Below are 24,844 nucleotides of genomic sequence, written 5' to 3' on the forward strand. Positions count from 1 at the left end.
TTATGGTTGATTTGTGCTTCTAAACGAAAATGTATCATGCAACTTGTTGTATCAAAGAACCTAAAATATAAAAAAAATTGAATAATTTTATTTGAAATTCTAAAAGAATAATTTTCAGTTAATTTGAATAAAAATATTTGGGTATTTATACTATAGACAGAAATCCATCTAATAAATGTCATGCTGGCATTTATTAGTTTGATTCCATCAGTAAATTTTTTTTTCATTTTCGAGTTTTGAACGATTATCGAGACTCCAAAGATGACAGCCTCATGTCCGCCATCTAGTTGTCATTTTAACCTAGCTGCTTGGCATTACTTGCATTTCACACTTACAGAAAATGCTTTAAAATAAGTTAAAAGACTACAAAGTCATCCAGGTATGTATGCAGAATAGAAAGACAAAGTCTTATTCTCACATTTCAATCTAACGCTTCGCTTATTTTGTCCTTTAGTCCTCACATTCCATGAGCGATGTTTCTGACAAAGAGGAAAGAATTGCTGTTTTCTAAATCAAAATCTATTCCATTTAACACTTATCGTTGTCAAGTTTTTGACCTTGAAGTAGAATTTTTATTTCGCTCCTTACATCAAGTGACTTCATGCCTTGTCTGGAGCGATTTCTCTCTCTTCTAGAAAAAAAAAAAAAAAAACGACATTTAAAAACAACTTCATTGATTATCTTCATTATGTAAAAGAAGAAATGGAAAAGAGAAGAGTGCTAGTAATAGAAGTCCATGAACATATATAAAAAGATATAAAAAGGTTAGGAAGTCCTGCCCAAGTAGAAAAGTTCATGTATGTGCACCATATTGAAGTCAGGGTCCACCAGTAAGTAGCCATGTTGGATAATTTATCTCCTTGTCGAAGTGAAACCCAGGGCCAATGGTTCAGGAAAGTTCTGTTGCCCTCCAAGAGAGAAGCTTGGGGGTTGTTCTGAACCACATGTAGTTGTCTTCAGTGCCATGTCTGGAAAGGAGAGAGAAGGTTGCTGTGTGTTTAACCTTTTTTCTTTTTTTCTTTTTTTTAACTTTATCACGTGTTTAATTCGCCTGGGAGATGGCCTCTGATTGGGAAAGCCAGAAAGGAAGTTGAATGCTTGCACCAATCAGCACCGAACTTATAAACTAAAGGCAGATTCAAACTAGTGTAGGACTCAAGGAGGAGTTACCAATTGTAGTACTAATGGTGGCGTTACCAATGTAAAGAACTCACGGTAAGGAGGTTAACAATTATAGGTACTGACTGTGGAGTCCCTAATTTGTAAGGGTGTGAGTCAGCATTCACCAATTCATAATCAAGATCTATCAATTTTTAGGACCGAGGTTGCAGGTGCAGGAATCTCTTGAAGTCAAAGGTAGTAGGGTATGCATGGGACCATTAAAGGTAAATTTAACGAGATTGCCGATTAATAGAAGGGTGCCACCAGATCATATCCTCACATACATAAAAATAAAAAATATAGAAATAACTCCGGAAAATAATGGCACTTGATAAAGAACTCGATATCACTGTATTAATATGAAATAAACAACATTTATTTTCGTGTTAGGAATATTAGTTCAAACTGTTCCAACGTAAGTGTTTTCTTGTAATGAGTGTTTAATATGCAGGATTAGCTAAATGAGGATTTTGTGAGAATAGCATGGAGTTGAAAATTACTGATTTTTATGTGTCTAGAGTGTCAGACATGGCTTTAAATAAATGTGATTATTTTCTGAGAGAAAAATGAGCAGTCCATAATCATAAGAATGAAAGTGTTAGTGTGTTCATCACATAAAAAAAAACAGTAGTTTGAAATAACATTGTTTAAAAAGTAAGAATTAAATTCCCATTCAGTATGGTAATTTTCCATGACGAGGGTTAAGGTGCATGTGTATGGCGTGCAGCTTCAAGTGGGGGAATTTTAACGCCTCCCCCTCCCAGTGGCAGAGTTATTCTGACATCAGGTTTTGTGGAAAACAAGAGAAAAACTGGAATGAACTGATTTGATTTTGTGGTATTATCGGCGATGCTGTTTTACATCTAAATAGATGGAGTCCGTCATATATGATGAGCACGGGCAGCGGTGATGGTTACTTGTAGAACTGTATCCTGGACTATTTGAATTTTGGCAGAAATCTTTATATACCGATGTTCTCAAAGGCTCCAGCCTGTTTGCTGTTTCTCTACATGAGGAAACATAACATAGTTCCTATATGTGTGTGTATGGTCAAATCACGACGTTGTGTCTTTGCATGTTCTTTATACACGTGTGTGTTAAAAATAGTGATTGCTATGAAAATGTTCCTGCTGGAGATTTGTTCCGGGCGTATATAGCGCCCGCTACACTAGTAAACTGTAAAGTAGTGTCACTGCTGCCTTTAATAGCGGCTGCTACATGTAGAAGAGTAACTGTAGGGATCTATGAATAAAAAATAATAAAACTCCCAACCAGATGTTGACTCGTTGGCTGTAACATACAAAGTGTGCAAAAGCATCTCTCTGTACATCGGTTCCATGCATTCTTACGGTCAAAGAAAGAAAAATAGTCAAAAATGAATCTGCCTTATGGGAAGCATGCATACCTAAAATAAGGGATGAACAATCGGCATGTTATAGGAGCCGGTGGAGAGATATAAGTGTGAGAAATTCGGCAGAAATAAGCAGGCTTCTCATTGGTTGGTTTGTCCACCCACGATTTTGTTTGAACCATTCAGATTGCTTGTTATTACTAACTGCCAAAGATGTTCTTGGCGCCAAATTTATTCTTTCAGATCACCAGATTTGACACTGACATGGGTTGGAATGGATGATCAAATTCTCACTTGAGGCTTGTAGACTCAAATCACTTTGTCTTATTGAGACGGTTTAATGCCCTAATGTGAGACGAAATGTTATTATCATTTGCAAGCACCAATACCCTTATGTTGGGCAAATTATTATATTATCGCACGCTGTTGTGCTCTGTGAATCAATTGATTTTCATCATACAATATAATGCCTGTCAGAGACGAAATTAAGGTCTACAGTTTGACCTGTCATTTGTTCACCATTTGGACAGATATCTACAGTGGAATCCTTGAGGCTACCTGACTTGCAGTATCCATTTTGGAAGATATCACTCAACTTTTCAACCTGTGCAGCATTCTTCGTCAGTGGATTTTGAACCTAGCTTTTATCCTAAGATGAACTATTACCCCTTTGGGGGTGTTACCAGCCCATTACCGGAAAATGACACATCTTTTGCAACTTGTATTTTTTTGCTTTAATAAAATTTACGTTGAAGTTTAAAAGGTGAGCCTGTTGTAATTCTGATTGGTTTTCTTTCATTCTGCCAAGGGCAAAACCTATGTGTGGAAATTCCTCACATCAGTTTTTTAGCAAAAGTTGTAGTCCCCCCCCCCATCTTCAGTGTTTTTTTTTTCTTGCAGGAGTCATGTTGGTTTGGTTTATAATTGTTGTTTAAATTCTTATGCGATTAACTTGCAATTGTTGATTGTTAATTTTTTTAATATTGAAGTGTTCTTAGATTCTTCGTAATTTTTAAATTGTAAAAAAAAACGTACATTGTGCATCTTATTAAATTGTAAATGGTAAAATAAAAAACCATATCCATCTTATTAAATTGTAACTGAAAACCATATCCATCTTATTAATTTGTAACTGAAAAACCATATCCATCTTATTAATTTGTAACTGAAAAAAAAAAAACGTTGTTATCTTATTAAATCATAACTTGAAAAAAAAAAAGAAGCGTTCATTCTAAAGTTGTAACTTGGAAAAAGAAACATTACTTTTTTTTTATTCTTTCATTATTCATCAAGTGAAGATGCTATTGATATTCCTTGATCAGAAGATAATATAAAAAATTATTAATTGGAATTTTATTGATGTTGTTTGTCCGTTGCTTAAATATTGTATTGGAGAATGTAGTTTTTATATAAATTTGACCTACCAGGTGGGCGAAATTATTTTGTCTTAGCGAAGGTTTTGGTTATCTCCCTTGTACTGTTAAATTATATCGTTGCTTTAATAGATATTTTATTTGGCCGATGATTTTGATCCCCAAATGCTTCCGGTTTTTTTTTTTTTTCTCTCAACGACTATAATTTAACCTTGTCGGAAAATTATAACTGGTAGTTTTACGCCTTTTTTTATTCATCATCGGCCATTCTGATCTTTCGTTAATTGGATTATTGGTAGTGTCGAAGCATCATGGCAATTTGAATTTGCTTTCTCAAATAGAAGCAAAGAAATTTCGAATAACAACGACCCTAGTATGGATAGGAGAAAAGCTAGATGAGGAATCTAAAAGGAATTTTTCTCCGGATATACATGAATGGATATCCGAGCTGGAAGATCTTTTGGACCAGTTAATTATAAAATCCTTGGTGAAGGAGAGATTGAATATTTGTCAAGATTCGGTGTGGTTTATGGCGGAAGTTAGAGGGAAATTGACGAGTTTTGGACCTGACTCGGAAAAGTCTAATGCTATTGTTCCTATGAAAATGAAATTAGAGTGTTCCCAATTCAGTGGGGATCTGTCCTCAAATATATTTGAATTTCGTAGCTTCCTTAGAAAAGCTGAGTTTTGCACATCTAATTTAGATGATGCAGATAATGACGAAAATTTCTGGGGGTGTCGCCAAAACTCGTCTTTTTGGGAAACGATTGGGGTAAAAAAAAGAGAAAATAATATCATGCAACAACACAAAGAGAAATAAAAGGTAATTAATTGAGACCCAGTAAACTGTTAGAATTATAAATGTTTATTTAAAGAAAAAGGTGGCTGGTTACTTTGAATTCCCAAAAGCTTGTAAAATAAAATTTACTAAGTAACAAATAGAGAGAAAAAAATGGAGAAAAATTCAAAGACAAAAAGGTATTCAATATAAAAAGGAAAAAAGGCAACTGGGCAAAAATTCACATTAAAATGGTCTCTCAAAAGGGAGACTTTTCAAAATATATAAAATGTTCTTAATATCAAAGGCTTACTTGAAGTCTGAATGAAAAGAGAATAAACATTTCAAAACAGGGAGTCCTTTAAGACGCGTTTTTCACAAATAAACGAACCTTCAAAGGTTTTTTTAAAATGTCTCTCTCGCCCGAAATAGGGTTCCAAACAAATGGTCCACTCTCCTTTTCATGAAGGGTTGTCAGTGTCTCTCTCTCTCTCTCTCTCTCTCTCTCCTTATTCCTCCTTTCTTCGGAGTAAGCAGTTTACTCAAAAATTCCGACACTGTTCTTATAGTTGGGCTCTCTACCCAACGTTTAAATAAAATGAAATTTATCGACGGCACGTCGAATGTTCTTCTTTGAAAGGGAAGTGCCTACAAACACTTCAATACAGTTCTTATAGTTGGGCTCTCTACCCAACGTTTAAATAAGATGAAATTTATCGACGGCACGTCGAATGTTCTTCTTTGAAAGGGAAGTGCCTACAAACACTTCAATACATTCCTTAAAAAAAAGGCACTCCACTGTCAGAAAAGGATAAAAAAATATACAAAATATGTTGCCGAAAAACGGTCAGCAACGGAGTCTAAAGGATGCTTCTTCCAAGATGGCCAACCTCCAAACTGATTTTTTTTTTAAAAGGGCACATAAAATGGGGCATTGTGGCGTTCGAGAAGTTCCACAAGGATCCTGATTGGCCAATGGCCAAGGGCAAAAAGGAGGAAGAACGGACAGGTCGTTTCAAATTTGGGAGAGAGATAGAGAAAGAGAGAGAGAGGTAAAGAGGGAGATGGGGCGAGAGGGAAGCGCACACACTCACAGGTCAGTTAAAGGCCGACTACTAGATACGTCTACCGGGCAAGAAGGGAAGGGATTCACAAAGCCAGCGAGTCAGTCGCTCAAGGCAGCCCATCTTCCACCCCACTTGCACTGTGTGATGGCGACAAGAATCTTTAAAGTAAAATTTCGGAAACTCTCCTGACAAGAAAAAAAAAAAATTTCTTTAACAGAGGTTTGCAAAATTAATATTTTCTATGGAAATTGATTATTATATAATAAACCCTTTTTTTTTAAACTACCCAGTGGTTCCTATAATGTCCTTTTTTTCTTTCTAACATGAATCAAAAAAAAAAAAATATTAAAATTAGAGAAAGTGAGTTACAATTAAAACAAAATTTACTTTCCCTTTGTTTTTACAAATTTACATTGACTTCCTCACTTTAATACCACAAATAATCTTCATTCCTTTCACTAATTCTCTTACGCGTTCTACGGGGTCTAGAACTGGATGTCGAACCTGTCTCCTCCACAATAGCATCATCCATAATTTCCGTACGATCTCTCAAATCAGAGCTTTCCTCGAGGGGTTGCGAGGTTCGATGCGAATGTGTAATAGCCAACTTTAGAGGAAAGAGGTGTTTCAAAGAATGCTTCTGAGAGGAACCATCAGCCTTCCTTATAAGGGCCGATCTCACATGCGAGTCATCCTCTGGGGTAACCTGGATAACCCTGCCCATGGACCAAAAGGGGCGCGATTTAGCTGGGTTTTTGATAAGGACAACATCATCAACCGCCAGCACATCATCAAAATCGGTTTGATACAAATCGCAAGTCAGTTCTCTCAAGCCGAGGAGATATTCCTCATGCCACAAACTCTTAAATTTCTTTAAAAGCGTATCTCTGTGGGTCAAATTCTCCAGAAGGTCATCCCTAGAAGGGAAAGGACCTTCAAATGGGGACTCGCTAGGCTCTAAAAAAATGGAACTGTTATAATGTGGGCGAATAAACGCATTAGGGGATATAATCGCCAAACTTGCATCCCCAGAGCACCTGTAAGTGAGGGGACGTGAGTTAACTGCATTCTGTATATCAGACAGAACTGAGAGAAGTTCGAAATAACTCAACCTCTGTCGTCCCACTAGTTTGAAAAGACAACACTTCACGGTCTTTATGAGGCGTTCCCAAACGTTTCCAAACCAAGCCGAATACAAGGGGACAGTGAAGTGCTTGATGTTAAAAGTACTGAATCTCTCCTCGAATTCATCTGCTACAAACACCTGCCTGATTAGGTTGCACCCGCTGACAAATGACCTAGCATTATCTGAATATATATGGGAAGGTACCCCATAGATATTAAAAAATCTAATCAATGCAAGCACCACGGAATGGGTGGACATATCATTAACCAATTCCAAATGGAGAGCCCTTACATTAAAACATGTAAAGAGCAATATATACATTTTCTTTGCCTCCCTACCTTCTCCGACCCACAGATGTCCAGTGAAATCTATCCCCGTGTGGAGGAAAGGCCTCACAAAATTAACCCTATGTTTAGGCAGATTCGTAACCTTGGGGTATTTGAATGATATTGCATTTCTTGCACAGAGTACATGAAGAGATAACAGTCTTTACTGCCTGCCTCGACCGGTGTATCCAGAAGCCAGATAAGCGGAGCTTGCTGAGGGTAGCTGCGATGCCTAAATGTTTGCACTTTACGTGGCAATCCAATATAATCAAATTAGTGACATGACTATATCGCGGTAACAAAATAGGGTGTAAAATCTCTGGAGGGTAGTAACTGGACTTGCCGACCCTTCCCCTAGACCTGATCAAACCTCTGTCATCCAGGTACAGGTCCAACCTAGCAACCAGATTAGGAATCCCATGGCTGGAAGGATTCAACAGAAAGGATTTCTCCTGAGAGAGACATGCGGACTGAATTAACCTAAGCAAGTAAATCCTGGCCTCTATCTCAGGTTCAGCTACGGACTTGCGCAGTTTTAGCACAAACCTAACTACATAAGACAAAACTCGCAAGAGTCTAGCCAGGGATGAAAATTTCTCAAAATTCATTACAGGGATAACATGTTAGTGGTGGTGGTGGTCAGTACCATCATCTGATTATCAGAACTCAGACAGTTCAAAGCATTCGCAGGCCAAGAAATGCTTTCACCAGCCAACCAGCTGGGCCCTGTCAACCAAAATTGCATCTGCGACTTAAACTTATCCAGCGTGATTCCTCGTGTGATCAGATCAGCTGGATTATCGAGGGTATTCACATATTTGAACACCAGACTGAATCCCTGCTCGGTCAGCCTTCCTATCCCCTCTTGAACATCCCTCAAACAATTCCGAGTGAATATGGATTTTGTCTTAACATTTTCTGACAGAATCCAGGACAACACCACCTGAGCATCCACAGCCACGACTATCTCCTTCACCACTTTTCGTGGGAAGACCTTCAAAATGTTCGGAATGCACTTCATTGCCAGAAAGACCGACAACAATTCCAGAGAAGGCAAAGTTCTCTTTACTAAGGGGGCAACTTTAGCCTTAGAAAATATTAGTTTGGCCGAACCATACTGAAAAACGTAGGCTGCAAATCCAAAGGCCTGTTGTGACGCATCGCAAAATATCAACAGCGAGGCAGGTGCAGAGGAGTCAACAACACATCTTGCAAACCTCAAACTGTGAAGAAGTGTTAGATCCCGATACAATCGGTTCCAGATATTCTGCAAATCTAAAGGAACCTTTTGGTCCCAAGTTAATTGGGTTCTCCAAATTTCACTGAGAAGTATTCTCCCCTTGATGGTTAAGGGTAAACAAAGCCCCAACGGGTCAAAAATGGAAGAATTCTGAGACAGTATACCCCTTTTTGTATCAGCGGCTGGCTCGTCGGAATTAATTGCAACACGCAAATCATCCTGTCCTGGGTCATATAAATATCCCAGCACCTTTTCTACAGGTGAACCATGCGAGACAAAACTGCCATCCGCTTTCATACATGCTGTCAAATCCTCACTATTCGAGTTACAGGACTTCAGAGAAAAATTACCCTCCTGCATAATTCTCCTTGCATCCTGGTATAAGTCTAGCAAAACATTTGGAGAGGCATGTGTCTTTACGAGGTTGTCCACATAGAAATTGCTCAACAGCATCTCCCTACACAAGCTGGGGGGATATTTCTCAACATGATGCTTAATGACAAAGTTGAGAATAAAAGGGCTAGCTATAAACCCGAAAGTTAGAGTCTTATAACGATAACACACAAGTTCATCGTTAAATCTCACAAAAAAACAAAAACGATTCTTGTCCCTCTCAGTTTCCAACCGAATCATCAGGAAGGCCTTAGGTACGTCTGCCAAAAGGACATATCGATCCATCCTGAATTTCATTAATAAATCCAACATATCCGTAAAAAGATTAATTCCTGGGTACACACAGTCATTCAAAGAAGGCCGTCCTCCCGTTCGCAATGAACAGTTAAATACAGGCCTGATCTTAGTGGTGCTGAGACCATCTGCCTTCACAACAGGTCGGTGAGGGATCCAAGTGTAATGGCTGAAATCCTCCGGATTCACCCGCACTCTTTCGATTATATCCTCCTTTTCTTGCTCCAAAAAAACCTGACAATAATCTTTATACAAATCTTGTTTGGTCAAACGGGTTACAACCCGATCAAGTACCTTTAACGCTACCTGATGATTGGATGGAACTAAAGGTAATTTGTCCTCATCCCAGGGTAAATTAACATAGTAGCAATTGTTACGATATGAGATTGAATCGCGAAACAATGCTATTTTATCTCGATCATAATCACTAACCGAATCCTCCACAATACCTAATGTCTCTAAACTAAATAGTTTATCTATCGATCTTTCTACAGAGGATTCAGAAAAGCTGTCCAAGGGATCGAAATACTTTGACTTTGGATCAAGGACGAAATAAACATGTGTCACAGGACATTGGGCATATTCCGCGATAACCTGGCTGTAATTGAGGCCACTAACAGTTGCACCTTCCTCAGCAGACGTCATAAAATCTGCCACATCACCAAAGGGGACTAGGCTTTGAGGAAACTCGAAGGCGGAACCATTCATACAGAGAGTCAGCTGCATAGGTCCCATGTACTTTAACAAGTCTACGCCTATCAACCCATGCACTGCAATGCTATCATCTCGAACACATGACAGATCAGCAGCCAGCTTGAGGCCACAGGCCCGCATATTTTCGACCGCGGCATTAAGACCGCTAATATGGAACTGCAGATCCAATCCCTTATCCACAAGGAAAGCGACAGAACATTCAGAGCTCGGTAACTTCACACACAAATCAAGCTCATGCAAACTCCTTTGTGCAGAACCAAGGAAGGTTTTGATAGTAAAATTCCTCCTCTTCATGGTCACCGAGCGACAATTCAAAATATCCAATACTCCATCAGATAAATAGGAGCGCTGGCTGCCTGAATCCACTAAACAATTAAAAGTCTTTTCTACATCACCGCAAACTAACTTAATCTCTATTATAGGCAGAAGAAGATTTGCATCCCCCATCTGCAGGCAAGGATTCAAAGACAAAAAGGCATTCAATGTAAAAAGGAAAAAAGGCAACTGGGCAAAAATTCACTTTAAAATGGTCTCTCAAAAGGGAGACTTTTCAAAATATATAAAATGTTCTTAATATCAAAGGCTTACTTGAAGTCTGAATGAAAAGAGAATAAACATTTCAAAACAGGGAGTCCTTTAAGACGCGTTTTTCACAAATAAACGAACCTTCAAAGGTTTTTTTAAAATCTCTCTCTCGCCCGAAATAGGGTTCCAAACAAATGGTCCACTCTCCTTTTCATGAAGGGTTGTCAGTGTCTCTCTCTCTCTCCTTATTCCTCCTTTCTTCGGAGTAAGCAGTTTACTCAAAAATTCCGACACTGTTCTTATAGTTGGGCTCTCTACCCAACGTTTAAATAAAATGAAATTTATCGACAGCACGTCGAATATTCTTCTTTGAAAGGGAAGTGCCTACAAACACTTCAATACAGTTCTTATAGTTGGGCTCTCTACCCAACGTTTAAATAAAATGAAATTTATCGACGGCACGTCGAATGTTCTTCTTTGAAAGGGAGCTGACTACAAACAATTCAATACATTCCTTAAAAAAAAGGCACTCCACTGTCAGAAAAGGATAAAAAATATACAAAATACGTTGCCGAAAAACGGTCAGCAACGGAGTCTAAAGGATGCTTCTTCCAAGATGGCCAACCTCCAAACTGATTTTTTTTTTAAAAGGGCACATAAAACGGGGCATTGTGGCGTTCGAGAAGTTCCACAAGGATCCTGATTAGCCAATGGCCAAGGGCAAAAAGGAGGAAGAACGGACAGGTCGTTTCAAATTTGGGAGAGAGATAGAGAAAGAGAGAGAGAGGTAAAGAGGGAGATGGGGCGAGAGGGAAGCGCACACACTCACAGGTCAGTTAAAGGCCGACTACTAGATACGTCTACCGGGCAAGAAGGGAAGGGATTCACAAAGCCAGCGAGTCAGTCGCTCAAGGCAGCCCATCTCCCACCCCACTTGCACTGTGTGATGGCGACAAGAATCTTTAAAGTAAAATTTCGGAAAATAAACTCCATTTACTAAAATCCAAATTGACGTAAAAGGCATTTGATCTCGTGTCCAATTTGGATATAAACCCCCAAAATTATGAGAAGGCTTTGGTTTGTTTGAGGGAGAAATTTTTAAATTCATCTTTGATTATGAACCAAATTTTTGAGGATATTATTCCTTGACCAGTGCAATTTTTGCCAATTAAAGACCTCAAAATTCTTCTTGAATGCATTAAGCTAGAATTGACTGAGATGGACAAATCCTCTAATACAGATTTTTTTTCTGATAATTCTACGTCAGAAACTATGATTGCTCACATTCTGTTTGCTAAATTTCCAAACAGTGTGCGTAAAGAGTTAATGAATAAATCTAATGAAGGTTTCCCCTCTCTTTCTTCTATCATGTTGTCAACTTTTGACATTTTGGATATTATGATGGCATCACCATTATTTATGCTGAGGTGGGAAAATAGCCCACTTGGCTTCTTTATCGGATCCAAAATCTAATATTGTGATGAGTACCGAGCCTAAACACATTAATTAAAAAAAAAGTGGTAATAACTCTAAGTCTCTCGCTAATAATGGTGAGGTTAATAAATTTTCCAAATTATGTAGGGTTTCTGATCACCCGACTAAAGTTTGTCCCAAATATCAGGACTTTGACTCGAAAATTATAAGAGCCAAAGAACTCAAATTATGCATCAGGTGCCTAGATGAGCACCCTGAGATTGTTTGCAGGGAGATAAAGGGTTTTTCTTATCCTTGCGCCATTTGTGGTCTTAAAAACAAGTTTTCTATTATGTGCCCCCAAAGTCCCAAACCCTTTGTGGGACATACACCATTATCGGGACAGGAAAAATGTATATTTCCTGTAGTCAAAATATCAATGAAAACGAAAGGGTGCCCAGTTTATTTTTACTGTCTTTTGGATACAGGTAGCCAGAAATCTTTCTTTTCTGAGGTAATATAAAACCGTTTAAGTCCAGGGAATAAATTAAATCCAGGGATGGTGGAAATGCCTGTTAATGCACTTGTGGGGATTAATTCATTAAAACTTAGGGAGCTGGATGTGTCTCTTAAATTGGGACATCAGCATTCATTTCCTTTTTCTACTTTGTTTGCAAATGATTTAAGATTAAAATTCCAAGTGGACAAATTTGATGAGATCACGTCAAAATTGACTAAAGAGGGGTTTTGACTTTGTTCTGGATACTCTACATTGAATGGGTTTGCTATTCATAGCATAATTGGCATGGATCTTATTCAACGGATAAATAATCTCTGTTTAATTAAATGCTTGGGAGGTTCTGCATGGAAACTCCCCAAGTATGTAATTCCCTTCAGGGAGGGGTCTAAATTTTTGAATTTCAATGTAAAGGTTAAAGAAGGATTCCCAGCCTTTGATTAAGTTATTAAAGTACTACCTGCATGCAATTCATACTAAATTGATAGTGTGTTAAATCTTATAGCTACTTATGAAAATGCACTTCAACCGTTTTTCAACAATTCTGCTATCGAATGTGGAGTGGAAAAATTTTTATCCCTAGACTCCATTGGTATTGACAAAACTAAAAAGTTGTCTTCTCTTGATGAAGAAAAAATAAATGCCTTCAAGGAGGCTGTAGCAGCTGATACTAGCTACTTCTCATGATTCGAGATTTGAAATCCATTTTCTCCCCGGCTTGTCCAATCACAATCATGTGACAAAGTATGCAAAGGGCGAAATCTGAAACCATTAACCCTCTTTCAATCTGACCCTGGCGGGGAGCAGATTTCGCCTGGGGCTTCGAACGTGAGTAATACAAGCTAACATGGCGACCTTTCAAACTCACATTTATTTTCATGTGCTGTACCCTAACGAACATTCTTTATCATGCTAAAGAACATACACCAACACACACACCAACACACACACACACACACCCACACACACACACACACCCACACACACACACACACACACACACACACACCTACTCTTTCTTACCACAAGACACTAACCCTTTGCTTTGTCTCTACTATCGAACTCATGCTCCTACATACATAAACATGCTGAAGTCTTTGCCCTTTCTTCCTCCTTTAATCGGCTTCCTTTGTTCCAGCGACTACTAATTATAAATACATGTAGACTGAGTTGTTCTCTTCTCAACAAGCCGGAAATATATTAATTCTATCTGTATGCTAGAACACTTCAACCTACTAACCTGTCTCTCTCTTGTACACTCTACTAACGAAGATAACAAATAAAGCTTGTTTATTAATATAGAATGAAACTCCATTGCATTGTCTCATTTCTATAAGGCTATTGTTCTTAGGAACGGCAAATATTATATCGATCTCCCATGGGACTCTGAAAAACTTCCTAAGGTAGAATCCAATTATGTGCCCTCACTGTGAATAATGCAGAGAGTGGTCCAGTCCTTACACAATAAGGAACTGTATGATGATTATATGCAAGTCTTCAAGGAGTATGAAGACTGCAGGATTATTGAATCCTTCTCTGTTCCACATGGAACGTATGAGAATTATATATAGATTCCCCACAGACCTGTAATTAAGGAAGGTCAGGGAATAACTACAAAGATCCATCCAGTATTCAACTGTTCTTTGAAGCGTAAGGGTGGTACTTCGATTAATAACCCAGCTTATTCAGGTGTCAACTTAACTGCACAATTGCTAGATATTTTACTAGCTTTCAGGAAAATAAGTATGCTCTCCTGGGCGATTTATGTAAAGCATTTTTACAAATCAATTGAAATCTATCCAAGATAAAAATACATTTTGTTTCTTTCTTAGAGTGGACGGTAAATTGTACACCTACAGATTTAATGCAATTATATTTGATTTTAATGCCAGCTCATTTATACTGAGTTTTATACTCAAGTTCCATGTTGAAAAATATGAGATAGATTTAGCCTCTTACATGATTTCAAAAAACTTCTATGTTGATAATTTGGTCACTACTCGTAGTGACAGTGATTCTTTGATTTCAGTTTATAGCAATGTCTGTGGCAAGTTAAAGGAAGCAGACTTTGAGCTTCAATCCTGCAATTCCAATTGCACAAGCTTGCAAAGTAAAATGTTGGAAGATGGTACTATTACATATCCTTCCCCCACCTATGAAGATGTGCTGGGAATGTCAATATTCCCATCAACGGGACTCCTTTAAAATTACTCGCACAACAATAGACGACAATGTCAATACACAACGTGGGATGGTATCTCAAGTATCGAATGTTTACAATCCGTTATCATTACTTCTTCCTGTCATCGTTCAGGGAAAGATTATTATCAGTCAGTTATGGAAAAATAACTTATCTTGGGACTAGCAAATCCCTGAAGATTTTATTACCTCGTGGCAAGTACACACCAAGGAGTTGAACAATATATGGGACTTTGAATTCTGCAGATGTGTATTCCTAGAGGACTCCCCAATTGAAATCATTTGTTTCTGTGCAAGCACACTTACAGATTTTCTTTATATGCCAAACAAGGGGCTCAGTTTTCCTTGATATTCACCAAAGCTAAAGTGGCTCCCATTAAAGGGAAATCACTCCCTATATTAGAATTGATGGCTATATATCTAGCATTTAAAGTTATTCCTCAGGTTTTTCTTTTTTTTTTTTTTTTACATGGAGGTCACCACTTATCAAGGCCCGGAAGCAACTCAGGGATAAGAGTTATTGCAAGTACAGTACCTTAGTGTGGAGATTTGATGAAGTGTTTACTTAAGGGGACGGTTCATTAGGAATTTGTTAACATTGGACTTGAAGATATCCAAGTTGTAGTCAGGTGGGAACAGGCAGACGGAACAGAGTTCCACAGGCGTGCGGTTCTAAGAAAGAAGCTTTGTTCATGGAATCCACGTTTTGATTTAGGCACAGATAAAGAGTGGGGGAAATTTTTCACAGTGGATTCAGCTAGACGGGTGTTTTTCATGAAAGATTGGAGAGGGGGGACCAAAGATTGGAGTTCAGACGAGCACCTGCCATGGAAATAACGATAAAACAAGGATAGGCTCGCAACGTCTCTTCTGTGGGAGAGAGGTTGCAGGGTAGAGAAAAGGGCATCCCCCAATAAGCCACGAAGTCTATTTTGTACTCTGTCAAGGCAGGATAGGCTGTTTTTAGCAGTTCCTGCCCAGATATGGCAGCAGTATTCCATCCTTGGACGTACTTGGCTTTTATATAGATAGAGAATTGCATCAGTAGTGAGATATCTTCTGGAGCGGTAGAAGGATCCCACCATCTTTCCAGCGACCTTGGCAACAGACTTGATGTACATGTTCCATTTCAGATCAGGAGTAAAGGACAAACCCAGAAGCTTGTCAAAACACGAGGCTTCTCCTAGACGAGAGCCATCCATTTCAATTGATGCCAGATGGGGATCAGAGCATTGATGATGTAAAGATAGGAGTTTAGTTTTAGATGCATTAAAGGTAACCAGTCACGTCTTCCCTCATTGGAGGTTCTAATGCCTATCAATATCAAATCATTTTGTTCTTGTGTCTGATGCACAAGTAGCTCTGTCATGGGTTTTAAATGGGAAAGGTCAAAATAGAATATGTTTGTGGAAAATCGTATATCAGATATAAACAAATCTATTGAGGTTGGTCTTAAATGTGGGGTAACCCCTAAATTCAAATATGTTCCTTCGTAGCAGATCTTTTAACTAGAGGCATTACAACCTCTAAGTTCGAACAAGTGTTCAAATTTTGGATCTGTGGACCAGATTGGCTTAATCAAGTTATTATCTGCTGACCCATATCTTATTTGACACAAACATAGATTGGGATGGACGATCGAATTCTCACTCGAAGCTTGTAGCCTCAAATCACTTTGTCTCATTGAGACGTTTTAATGCCCTAATGTGGGACAAAATGTAATTATCATTTGCAAACACCAATGCCCTTATGTTAGGTGAATTATTATATTATCACATGCTGTTTTGCTCTGTGAATCAATTGACTTTCATCATTACAATATAATGTCTGTCAGAGACGAAATTAATGTCTACAGTTTAACCTGTCATTTGTCCCCCACATTTGAACAGTTATCTATAGCAGACTCCTTGAGATTACTCCTCGCAGTAACCATCTTGGAAGATATCACTCAACTTTTCAACCTGTGCAGTATTTTTCATCAGTGGATTTTGAACCCAGCTTTTATCAAAGACGAACTATTACCCTTTTGGGGTGTTACCAGCCTATTACGGCATCCAGCTGAAGATGACGCATCTTTTGCAACTTGGATCTTTTTGCTTTAATAAAATTTACATTGAAGTTTAAAAGGTGAGCCTGTTGTTAATTCTGATTTGTTTTCTTTCATTCTGGCAGGGGCAAAACCTATGTGTGGAAATTCCCCACATAAATAAGCAAGGTTTTGTGAACCGGAGGAAAAAAGAAAAGAAGGAGATCAAAAGAAAACAAGAGACAGACACAGCGTTAAGCGAGTAGAAAATCTTCTTTTGAAGTTAAAGTCGACAACACTTTTCTGCTAACGATAGCTAAAATACCACTGAAAACTTAAGAGAAGATATCTCCCTCTCCTCCTAAAAAGGAATAAAGTGCTCTAAAAACATTCACCTTTCAATTCCTTCCTTTCTCTTTCTTGTTAAGCATATTACTCCAGATGGAACTTTTTGAAGACTTACATTTAAACCAAGATTTTATTGCGTGTAAAAGTTATCTCATGTTGGAATTTTTTTTTGTACCAATAATAGTGCATCCCCCCCCCCCCCGTTTACATTTATTATTTTTTATCTGGTTCTTGTATTTTGATTTTTTGTATTTTGTATCTTTTTGGATTCTTAGTTTCGTACATTTTGGGTTTGTATGAAACTCCCTTTAATTGGAAGAAAAGGGAAATGCTAGCTCCGTGATGATGTCACGAGCCCAGCATGCGATTCGCCCTCTTTTTTGGTTCCAGTGACGTGGAGATTGGATGTGTTCATTGCCTGGCGCAGACAAGGAATTTTGGAGCCTCCTTCAAAGGAGAAAACCCGGCAAGAATACCCCGGGCATGCGATGAGGCATGCTTCTGAAAACTATCTACGTTGCTACATTTTGCATGTATTTTGAAGGAGTGTAATTATTTAAAAATAAAAAAAAGACCTTATTTTACATGACAAGGAATTTTGGAACCTCCTACAAACAAGAAAACTCGGCAAGAATACCCCGGACATGCGACGCGGCCTGCTTCTGAAATCCATCTGCGTGTCTACGGTTTGCCCGCACATGGAAGGAGAGAAAATTCTAAGAGGACTTTTAAACGAGAAAAAAAGAAAAAGGCACATGCCTGACTGGCTTTCAATTTGTGAGTATGCTCCTAGAATTTGCTACATATGAGAGTGTGATTAGAAACTATTATTTTGAATCTTATTATTGTATTCGTTCTTGGATATGACATCTTTATTATAAGAACCAGTGTTATTTTTTTCATTATATGTTACCTTGGCGTTTTTTAAAATTTAATGCCAGCAAAGGGGAAAATTTTCAACTAATTTTATTGTGAATAAAATCTCTTCTTCATTTTGAAACAAGACCTTTATATTTTATTCTTTACCCCCCCCCTCTTATTTCATGCTGTCATTTTTTTTTTCAGGTTAGTTACTTTAGCGTCGAATTTATCTGAAAACAAGATAAAATTTCCGACACTCATGCTTAAATGTTCCTTGTTTGTCTTGTTTTATATGGAGTTTATATTGTACGTTTTAACACATCACCCCACCCATATAACTTATCTTGCCTTTGGTAATATTTATTTGTTATATATTTAATTAAAAAAAAAAAAATTTCTTTTGCGACTTTTTCGGTTTGTTGTCTATAGTAATAAATTCCCAAATATTTTAACTGAATGCCAGTCTAAGATTGTTTTTCTTTTTTCTTTTCTTTTTAATACTGATAAAAAATTCAAGAATTTGGGGGCATTTTTAAACAAGAGCTAATGAAACAAAAAAGGGGTGAAAAAATGTACAACAAATAAATGTTAGTAGAAATATCCAATGAATTTTACCAATCATACGAAAATGTAATGTTTTATCAATATTTTAATTTTCGATTTTTGAGCGATTATCGAGGCTAGATATGACTGTAATGAAACCACTGTTTTTTTTAAAATTCTAACACAATAGACTTGACACTACTTTTGTTTCAAAGTAAATAAACCTTTTAAAATAAGTTAAAACAAATTATCCCAAGATACAGAAGAGTTACTTATAAATAAATATTTTTTACCCCCCCCCCCTTTTTTTGTTGGCTCGAGTTTTTTGTTTATTTTTTCTCTTGAAATGAAACTGAAAATAAAACTTTCAATTAAACAATTAAAAACATTTTAGTGCAAGTCCACAGTTCAACCTACATGTAGAAAACATGTAGAAAAGAAAATGCAGAAAAAAAAATCTTTATGATGCCCGTAAATCATGGAACGAAAATTCCAAAAATCACGTTAATTGACGAAGTGTTTTTTTTTTAAACTAAGAAAACCAAATTGTATGCGTAAGCAAAAAGAGACTATCTCACATCGCCATTTTGAAAAATAAAGCAAAACAAAGGACAGATAACTCCACGATAATTCAAACTTGCGAGATTAGCCTTGCAATCCTTTGCAATGCTAACGAGTTCACATTTAAAATCGTCTGATTTTCTTTATATAATGAAAAAAGAATTCACCGATTTACGTGATTCTTGGAATATGACATTTTCATTTTGTGAAGATTTTTCTGTAGTCCTTTTGGGGGGGGGGTAAATTCTAGATAAGAACCACGTTTTTCTTGCTTTCCGCATGAATTATCAGCTGATGCGGAGTGATACAAAAGCAAACAGGTAACAAACCAACTCTTGGCGGGGTCATTAGAAAGAGACTAGAGTAAAAATACAACATTAATTACATATTGATTTCTAAAACAGATACGAATCCTCACTAATTTAAATCCATGGCATAATATCCGAGAATTACTTCATTATTCGATTTAATTCTTCGTATACGACATAATCGGTAAGGGACTATATTCTTCCGCCTGTTATTTGCCCTCTGCATAAAAATGCGTGAGTGCGAGGTCGAGTACTAAAAAGTGTATTTTAAATCTTGAAGCCAGCCGCGTTTATTTACTTTTTCTTCTCCCTGAATTGTCTGGTTCCTTTTCTTTCTGGTTTTAGCTTACACGCCCTTCATGTACACACTATTAACTGCTGTGACGAGAAGTCCGACGAAGGTCCTGGCAGGGGCTCGATGGCTTCAGAAGGATCTGGTCAGGTCGCTCTTTAAGGGACACCCGATTCGGTCCAGCGCGGCTCTGCCCCAACAAGACTCCCCCTCGGTCACACCTTCATCTTCCACCCCACAAAAAACGGAGAATGAAGAGAAAGTGATTGAACCTTTCGTCAAGAATCTCTTCCTCGGACAGTTTGACAAGGTAAATATATATATATATATATATATATATATATATATATATATATATATATATCGCTTATGTTTACTTTTCATTGAAGTGTTTTAACATGTCTTTAAGTTTCGGATTTTTTAATTTTTTTTTTTTTTTTTTTCTTATGGTTAATAATTTTGATGACTCTGGCTACTATTCCCATCGCGGTTGTTATATTCATAACGTTTCGGTCGATGTAACCTCCGATCTTCAGGTGTATCTTTCCGAACCTTCGGTTAATATTTTTTTTTTGGGGGGGGGGTACTTATACATATTACGAACCGTGCTGAAATATTGTTATTTCTTTAGAAACCCATTCTTAACATGGGGAGGACAGGGGCTTTTTAATTATTCTGTCTTGACAAATTGATAAACAAAAGATACAATAAAAATTTAATTTAACTTGAAAATCCTATAAAATAGCACGGTCCGTATTCTGCGTAAGTAAGTATTTTTAACCTCACATTCTATAGAAAAGATACACCTGAAGAAGATCGGTTGTTACATCGGCCGAGACGTTCTACATATAAAAATCATGATGAGAATACTAGTCAGAACAATCCAAATAATCAATCCTCATGCCTAGTAGTAGTAGTAGTAGCTCAAATTAAGCTTAAGGCTCCCAGGTTCATACAGAAATTGTCCCCGTGGCCTAATGATTAACAGCGTTGATCGTTGATTAACAATTGGTTCTAAGTTCTAGTTTTCTGGAGATTGAAAGTTCAATCTTTACTAGAGGTGAAATTAATACCTGCCTGGCGGAATGAGAACAAATGAAGAAGGTCGGATGTTATATCGGCCGAAAAAAAAAACAAAAAAAAAAAAACTAAAACTATTTGTTTTTAATCCCGTTAAAAACATTTTTATTTTAAAGTCCTCACATTCCATTAGCGAGGTTTCTGACAAAGGGGGAAGAATTGCTGTTTGCTAGGTCGGAATCTAATCTATCCAACATGTATCGTTGACTTTAGAAGTGTTATTTATTTTAAGCTCCTTATATGAAGTGGCTTTATGCCTTGTCTGGAGCAATTTATATATATAAAAAAAAAAATTTGCAACGCTGGGTATATGCATTAGTTACATAATTACCCCCCCCTCTATCTCTCTCTGTGAGTTTAAGAGAACAGATTTTTTTTTTTTTTTTTTTTTTTAATCCTTCCTGACAGGAGAAACAAATTAAATTTGAAATATTTATTTACCAACATTTTAGTTACATCAACTGATAATTTTTACGGTATTCGTTTACGGGTTTCATTTAATTGTTAGCTGAAAGTGCAGGCAGAATAGTTGAAAAAAAACAACTGGTTTTTCGAACTGAATGCATAAAAAAAAAGCCAAAGTAGCCTCCATGCATTGAAGTAATTAAAACCGCTATTAATATTGAATTAAATATTTCTCTATCGTTTTCATTTCAACAATTAAAGTCTTTAATAATTTCTCTTAATCTTTAAATTAAAGATCGAGAAATTATCGTAATTTCATTGTTGTGGTTATGTAATATATTTATTGTAAAAAGACTATGAATGAAACCATTTTTGGTGCTTATGCACTTATTGAACCGCATTATCTTTAAAATAGTATTTTAAAGTTCAATTAAAGCTTTACGATATCATTATTTTTTATTAAATTGTTAGATGAAAGTATAGAATAGTTTTTAAAAAAAAAACGCCCTCCTGTTAAGGATGGCTTTCTAAATAACGTTATTTCAGAACGGTTCAATAAGTGCATAAGTACCCGATTTTTTATCTACACGTGTTCAAAATGCGTATTTATACTAATAGAATAATTTAAAATCTGGAAATAAAAAATAATAAAAATTTATGCCTTAAAGTTTTTAACTTTTTGCTCGCACCTGTGACCGTCATTAAAGTGCAATGAAAGACAAACAAAAACTTTGTTTACCACGAGAACTGCTAGTGTTACACTTTTTGCCACCATGGATTACTCTGTTTCTTTTTTATTTGCTTATATTTATTTATTTATTTATTTTTTTTTTTTTTACTAAAGAAAAAAAAGCAACATTTTTTTTTTAATTAATAAATTAATTTATGTCGGGTTTTATTATTATTGTTCGTTCTTCCTGCTACTCCCCCCCCCCCCGTAGTTTGTTTTTAGTTTTTGTGATTTTTATTTATTTTTATTTCAGTCTCTATTATTTCATCAACCGCAAATAATTAATGATAATGATCGCACTAATTTGTTTCTACGTTATTTAGAAACGTCAACATTAAGTGTTTTTTTTTTTTATTTTTGTTTTTTAAATCTCGCAGGAGCAAATAACAACATTGATGTTTAAGGAAAAGATTTAAGGGGAATTTCTTACTATAGACAACAAACCGAAAAAGTGGCAAAGAAACAATTATATAAATATAACGAATAAATATTACCAAAGGCAAGATGGAGACCTACCTAGGTGGATAAGTTTTAGGCGCATCCACTGATGCGCCGCATCATCAGCACTATTGGGACGAAATTTCGGAAATCGTAATAATGAATTTCACATGAAAAAAAATGTTATCTACGAATTCCTCGTATTTTTAAGATGATTATATCCAAAATTTTTAAAAATCGATAAGGTAGAAAATTATTTATTAAAGAAAATAAAAAGATAGAATGTGATGAAAGCGGTCGTAAGACACATGAGAGTTCAAAAGGTGGGTCATTTTCCGTTTTGATTTAAACAAGATGGCGACAATTTTTCACCTAACACGATTAACAGCATATTCTTTTCATTGTTTTATATAGACGGATGTGGTTCTCGGTTGATTAAGTGTGTCTGTCGAGAGTCAAAAGAATGAAAAGAATATTCTGTTGTCACAGCCCTAATAATCCCCAACATTTTACGCACTATCAGTCACGTCATCATTTTGTGTCTATCTAAAAATTGTGCATACTTTTTACGGATGTCGCTAGTCGCTTTAATTGAATCAGGGCAGCAGCGTTTTTTTTTTTATTTTGCTATTTATGCTACTTAAATTAGAAACCTTTTTTTTTTCTTAATAGGCGCTAAAATCAAGTTGCTCCCCCCCCCCTAGAAATAAACATCTTTTAACAATTAAAATAATTTCAAGTTGTTAAATTTACTACTTTTATTTTATAATTGCCAATCATTTTTTATATTATACTAGCATGGCTACCCGGCGTTGCCCGGGTGGAGATATTGAGCAACCTCCTAAAAAAAAAAAAAAAAAAAAAAAAAAAAAAAAAAAAAAAAAAAAAAATTCAATCAAAATAGCAAATGCTCGTGCGACTGCAAGTGTTTTAATTGGAAGGTACAAAGGAACTAATAACTGTCACACAAAGATAAGTATACCTGTTGTATCTTGCAATATTTTTTTGGCATAAGGAAAGGTTATAGCCACAAAGATTTAGGGGATTCTATTTATAACTATTCATGATAAAAACGAACCAATCAAATACGAGAACAGCTTATAAGCTTTATAAGATAGACTTAATCTCTTTGAATTCTTCAGTGATAACTTTCCGTCTTGACACAAAAAGACCACTACGTTCTGCTGATCTTGGCTGGATTAATTTTTTAACTGGAAAAGTGTCTCTTACTTGATTTATGCTGCCATTTTTTTTTTTTTTTTTTTTTTTTTTGTGTGTGTGCTTTGCTTTGAACATTTTTCTATTACCAACGAGAATGTCTCTACACTCAAGAATATTATAACCCGGTAACACGATTGGTGTGAAAGGACTTTCTGTATAAAGAGTAAAACTATTTGCTACCTTATGTATGGGTATATGTAATTAAATCGTTTTGTTCTGATTAAATGTAATGATTTTGAAATGTGGATGAAACACAAGCATAGTTTCGCAGAACACTATAGGAATTATGTTGTGTTATTCATAAAACTAGCCAGATCGCTTGTCATGATTTGTTTCAATCTGTACAATTATGTGTGCCTTCACAATCAGACATAACAAAAATGTCTCTTGTACTTTTAATAACAAGTAACGAGAATGATAAAAAAAATTGTTTATTCTCCAATGACAATACTCACAGCAAGGAAGGTCCTAGTGTAGCGTTGGTATGTGTGCAAAATGGCCAAGATATGTGTCCGCTCTCTTTGCCGCGGTTACTACTTCTCTCTTGGTTGTCTGGTTGGTTTTTTTTTTTTTTGGTTTTTTTTATGGATGACGTCAGAACATTCCTCCACACCTTTTTCTTTTCTTTTTTTTTTTTTTTTTTTTTTTTTGCCTGAAATGTCCATCAGTCCCGGTTGATCTAATCCCTAGGAATTTTGCATCTCCCATTTTGAAGTTTAACGTGATTGCCAGCGCACCTCCTGTCTGTGATCGTTGCCCTGACTGACTTTTCTGGGTCTGGCTTCTAATGACGTCATCTTTGCAAGCCCACATAGCCGATTGTCCTCTCTAGAATTACCTCTGCCATTTGCAACTGCCCCCTCCCCCGTAACAATTGCTGTGATGAGTGTGAAAGATTTACCAAAGAGGTATTCAATTAATTTACCATCAAAACTGTATGGACAGAGGTAAAATCGAAATCACTTTATTATTACAGTAGATTAGCAGGGAGACTCAACATTGCCCAGAATTGAATGAGGATCAATGAAGGTTTCACATTTTCAATACTATTCTCATCGAAATCTGTGATATCGCCCATTTTTCTATCAGGGACTCACCATAGTGCGATGGAAGGAAGTTAAACATGCCTCCCTGCAGTGACTTAGTCCAAAATACAGTTTAGTCTACATTGTACTGTAGAGAACCTGCTGTTTATTTTAGAATTTTATTTTTATAAAATGGCTTGAATTCAAGTTTAAAAGTCAAGTATCATGGTTCAATTGTGAAAGAAATATTCATTTTAAATGCTCCCCTGTTTTACAAAGAACCTACTGTTGATTTTATATGCCAGGACCTTCTTGAGCAATGATAAAAGTTCTCAAATGAACTTGTGATGTTAGGCTGTATAAGGGTGTTAACTTTGGTCAAGATCGAACTGTTCCTTCTTTAATAGGATTATTTTTAGATACATATCTGAGGCATCCGATACAAAATCTAAGGACACTCCCAGGCACATAAAGTACTAGCATTACAATGTGATTTTTTTCTTTTTAGATAATTGCTATTTTATCAGCT

General features: G+C 36.5%; 1 protein-coding gene across 4 annotated transcripts in view; it reads left to right on the plus strand.

The window, feature by feature from the left end:
• The window catches only part of LOC145293904 (complex I assembly factor ACAD9, mitochondrial-like), a 123,472-nt gene that overhangs the window by 20,030 nt on the left and 78,598 nt on the right, over nucleotides 1–24,844 (plus strand). The window contains exons 1-2 of one of the 4 annotated variants that reach the window (XM_080140708.1): nucleotides 18,869–19,136; nucleotides 19,470–19,726. The exons of 1 other annotated variant lie outside the window; for it this stretch is intronic. In XM_080140708.1, the coding sequence (XP_079996834.1) occupies nucleotides 19,484–19,726 (243 nt within the window). In that variant the 5' untranslated portion in view covers nucleotides 18,869–19,136; nucleotides 19,470–19,483. Of the gene's footprint in view, nucleotides 1–18,868; nucleotides 19,309–19,469; nucleotides 19,727–24,844 lie in introns of those variants that run through there. 2 more of the 4 variants (XM_080140706.1, XM_080140707.1) reach the window with 2 other exon arrangements.

Source organism: Euprymna scolopes, chromosome 15, assembly GCF_053919585.1.
Source record: "Euprymna scolopes isolate OS-2025 chromosome 15, ASM5391958v1, whole genome shotgun sequence".
In the NCBI taxonomy this organism is placed as follows: Eukaryota; Metazoa; Mollusca; class Cephalopoda; order Sepiida; family Sepiolidae; genus Euprymna; species Euprymna scolopes.